The sequence below is a fragment of the Cololabis saira genome, chromosome 17, assembly GCF_033807715.1.
Source record: "Cololabis saira isolate AMF1-May2022 chromosome 17, fColSai1.1, whole genome shotgun sequence".
NCBI classification, from domain to species: domain Eukaryota; kingdom Metazoa; phylum Chordata; class Actinopteri; order Beloniformes; family Belonidae; genus Cololabis; species Cololabis saira.
Window position 1 is genome coordinate 675901 of NC_084603.1, and position 4264 is coordinate 680164.

Here is a 4264-nt window from a genome sequence, read left to right on the forward strand (position 1 = left end):
TAACGGGGGGAGATCTCGCGAGATCTGAGCCACATATCAGGATAAGTGATAACGGCGGGATGAGATCTCGCGAGATCTGAACCACATATTGGATAAGTGATAACGGTGGGAGGAGATCTCGCGATATCTGAGCCTCCTCTCGGTGCAGGCAGTGCTCCCCCTGCTGGTCAGAACATGGATGTATTAAATAACCTGCTGGTCAGAGCGGGACGTGCTCGTCACGACCAAAACAACAATAAAAGCAGAACTAGATTTGCTTAGTTTTCCCTTTATTTCCTGTTTTTACTGTTTTTCCACCCAGAATCTGCTGAATATTGTTTCTAAACGGATGTTTTGTGACAAAACACTGACTCCCCATTCTGCACAGCTGTATAATATAGAATATATTTGCACTGGACTTTTTACCTTTTAACCTTTTTACCTTTTTATCTTTTAACCACCTCCTCACACGACTAGATTCCTCCACTCTTGTAAATATTGTATTATCTTCAATCACCCAAGTATATACTGTAAATCTGTGTAAATCATATAATCACATCTCATCTGTTTATAATATTTATTATCATTCATTCATGTCTGACCTGCAGTTTATAACAGCGGTTATTTAATAATCTGCACTGTGTACACACATATATATATATATATATATTTATTTATATATGTGTTTATTTCCCTGCACAAGCACTTCTGCTCAGATACTAACGTCATTCCGTTGTCCTGGACTTTAACACGTGCAATGATAATAAAACTGAATCTAATCTAATCTAATCTAAAAAAACGTGCTGCTTTTATGTTGTTTATAGTCATTAATGAATCTAATCCCACTTTTTAAATTGAACACTAGAACAATAAACTATACAATAATACAGGACTGTCTCAGAAAACTAGAATATTGTGATAAAGTTCTTTATTTTCTGCAATAAAAAAAAAAATGTCATCCATTCTGGATTCATTACAAATCAACTGAAATATTTCAAGCCTTTTATTATTTTAATATTGCTGATTATGGCTTACAGTTTAAGATTAAGATTCCCAGAATATTCTGCATCCAGACTCATGTTTGTTCTGACCCGTTTACAACAATCTGTTTCATTAAATCTACTGAATCTGGATCATCAAGTTTTATTCTTGGTAACTAAATCAAATCAAATGGTAAATAAATCAAATTATATTCTTTTTAGAAACAAAAACACATTTTTTCCTGAGCAGGATTTAAAGCTCCAAATGAATAATATTGAAATCCAACAGGTTCCATGTGTAAAATGTCTTGGTGTTCTAGTGGATGAAAGATTAACCTGGGAAAACATATTTATGTATGCAAAACAATGATGAAATCCTACGGTATTATTAGAAGAGTTTCTTTCTTAGTTAATCAGTCCTGTCTCATGATATTATATTATAGTTTAATTTATCCATACTTCACGTATTGCAACATTGTTTGGGGCTTCTTATTCTTCGTACCTTAACCAATTATTTTTAATTCAGAAAAGATTCTTGAGAATGATTTCATTTTCTTCTCATCAAGCACCTTCTGCACCTTATTTAGCTCATTTAAATTATTATCAATGTTTTCTATTTACAAGTTTCAAACATGCCTGTTTATGTTTAAGTTCATTCATTTCAAACAAGACATTCCAGGAACTTTTCATCATTTTTTCTGTTTTCATCAGATATTCATTCTTATTCAGTTAGAGGTGGAACAACTTTCATTTACCTCTTTGTCTTTTACCTGCAGTCACAAATCCTTTATCACATTCCATGGCCCTCAACTCTGGAACTCTTTAGATAGATGTATTTATATATCTTTAGATATATAATAATAATAATAATAATAATAATAATAATAATAATAATAATAATAATAATAATAATAATAATAATAATAATAATAATAATAATAATAATAACAATAATAATAATAATAATAATAATAATAATAATAATAATTATAATAATAATTATAATAATAAAAATAATAATTATAATAATAATAAAAAAAAAAAATAATAATAATAATAATAATAGTAATAATAATAATAATAATAATAATAATAATAATAATAATAATAGTAATAATAATAATAATAATAATAATAATAATAATAATAATAATAATAATAATAGATCTCTTAAGTTTCATCATCCTTAAAAATGTTTAGGACCAGCTTGGTGGGGAATCTTTTATATAGACAAAATTAACAGGCTTTTCTTACTGAAATGAAATTGCCATTTCATGGATATTTTTGTTTGTGTGTTTATTGTGTTTTTCTTTGTTTCTTTTACCTTTTCTTTTTCCTTTCTATTCTTTTTCTATTGATTGATTTGTTTTGGTGATTTTGTATTGAGGGGAGGATTTTTTATATTTCTTTTCCTCTCCTGCACAAATTATTTGTCCTTGTATGATAAAAAAATGACTGTTATCATTGTGCAAATAAATAAATACAAATAAAGTAACTTAGTTTCAGTCCCGTTGATCACCTGGTTGGAAAGAACCTGTTAAAAATCACCTGAGGGGTTTTATATGTGTGTATTTGTCAGGCACCTGGACCTGGTTCTGCACCAGAAACAGGAAGCAGAAGTGGAAGTGGAAGTGGAAGTGGAAGTGGAAGTGAGCGATAAAAGAGAAGAAAAAACAAAGCAGGGGATTTATTACAATCACATTCTCAGAGAAGTGAAGAAAGTTTGAATGCAGCGGTTTATTCGTTATTTTTAAGGGTTTTCCAAACAATACAAACTATTTCTCCAACACTTTCTCAGCTGGAACAGATTTAGTGAAACGACATTTATGAATGTAAAATAATATTATTTATTAAGTATTCAACGTTTTCATTCCTTATTGAGATAACTGATCTCTGTCCAGGAAAAGCATTTATTAGACGGAAACTTACACGTAAAGCCTTACTAACAGAAAACAAGGATTTACTCAAATAAAATCCCTCCTCTGAATATTCTCTAAATACATTTCTGTGAAGGAAACATTTCAGTTTCTTTAACTTTAGGAGGGATGATGGGAAATGTAGTTCTTATTGGTCAGATTTCCAGTTGAAGTTTTTTATAACATATCCTTGTAGAAGATATAACTCATTAAGCCTTTTTTAACTCCACATTTAACTCTGATAATCATTTCATGTGATTTAGGGTTGAGGTTGAAGTTATTCCTGATTAAATTGGAATATTATCAGCCACATTTCTCGTGGGTGCAGGATATTTTATACGTGTTACTAAATTCTTGAACTTTGAAAGATTCATCTTTTATCAGATAAACTGTGGATTTAAAAAAAAACTAACAAAAACTGCATTTTCTTCTCTCGTAGTCCGGAGACTTTTATCCTGCACAAGTGGAAATCTGACAAACCCCCAACATTCACGGACGGGTCAAAGATGTGAAATCTTTTATACCTTTAGAAAAGCTCAGATAAAACAGATTCAGAAATGTATAAAGTCTTGTTTCCCTTTAGATTCATCCTTACGCTGTCTGTCCTGATGCAGCTGAGCATTTATTTATGTCATGTTTACAGAGTTGATGTGTGGAAACTATTAACTATTAACTGATGTTTGGACTAATGTGTAACCCCTAACCGTCCATGTGTTATTCATCTATTTATTTATTTTATCATCATTATTATTATTTTATTTATGTATTTATTTTATTTTATCTTTTTTCCTTGCTTACATATTCTGTTTTATTGCTATTATCTTCTCTGTATGTGGGAACTGAGCAGGGGGGAAATATGTGGGGATGTTTGTATCAAGAAATATAGAAAAATCTTATAAATAAAGTTATTTAAAAAAAAGAAAAGTTGATGACAAAAAAATATAATTAATATGTTTATTGATATAATAATTGTAAAAAAGAAATGTAAATGTATTGATTAATTGTATTTATATTTTTTAGGGCCAAACTAAGACAAAAAAATGGAAATTACGAGAATAAAGTCGTAATATTAAATATATTATAAATATATAAATATAACTTCACAAGATGCTCAAAATAAATAAATATAAATAAATATAAAAAAAGATATAAAGGAATAAATAAATATTGAAAAATCTTATAAATAAAGGTATAAAAAAAACAAAGAAAAAACTCCACTTCCCGGCATGCCCTGCGCGAGCGTCCACGCTGGCTGTGTGACGTCAGCCTGTGGGCGGGGCGTGTGTGTGACTGATCCACGGCTGTGTTTAGTCCAGTCCGGTTCGGTTCTAGGTTCTCCAGAAACCCCCGGAACCCCCGGGAACCCGCGGAGCCGCTGCCGGGAAACAT

General features: G+C 30.4%; 1 protein-coding gene across 1 annotated transcript in view; it reads left to right on the top strand.

Annotated features, from left to right (window-relative positions):
• Positions 1-4138: 4138 nt before the first annotated feature.
• Positions 4139-4264, top strand: part of yipf3 (Yip1 domain family, member 3) — a 16720-nt gene continuing 16594 nt past the window's right edge. The window contains exon 1 of the mRNA XM_061746031.1: positions 4139-4264. This exon is cut by the window's right edge and continues 58 nt beyond it. Coding sequence (XP_061602015.1) covers positions 4263-4264 — 2 coding nt within the window. The 5' untranslated portion in view covers positions 4139-4262.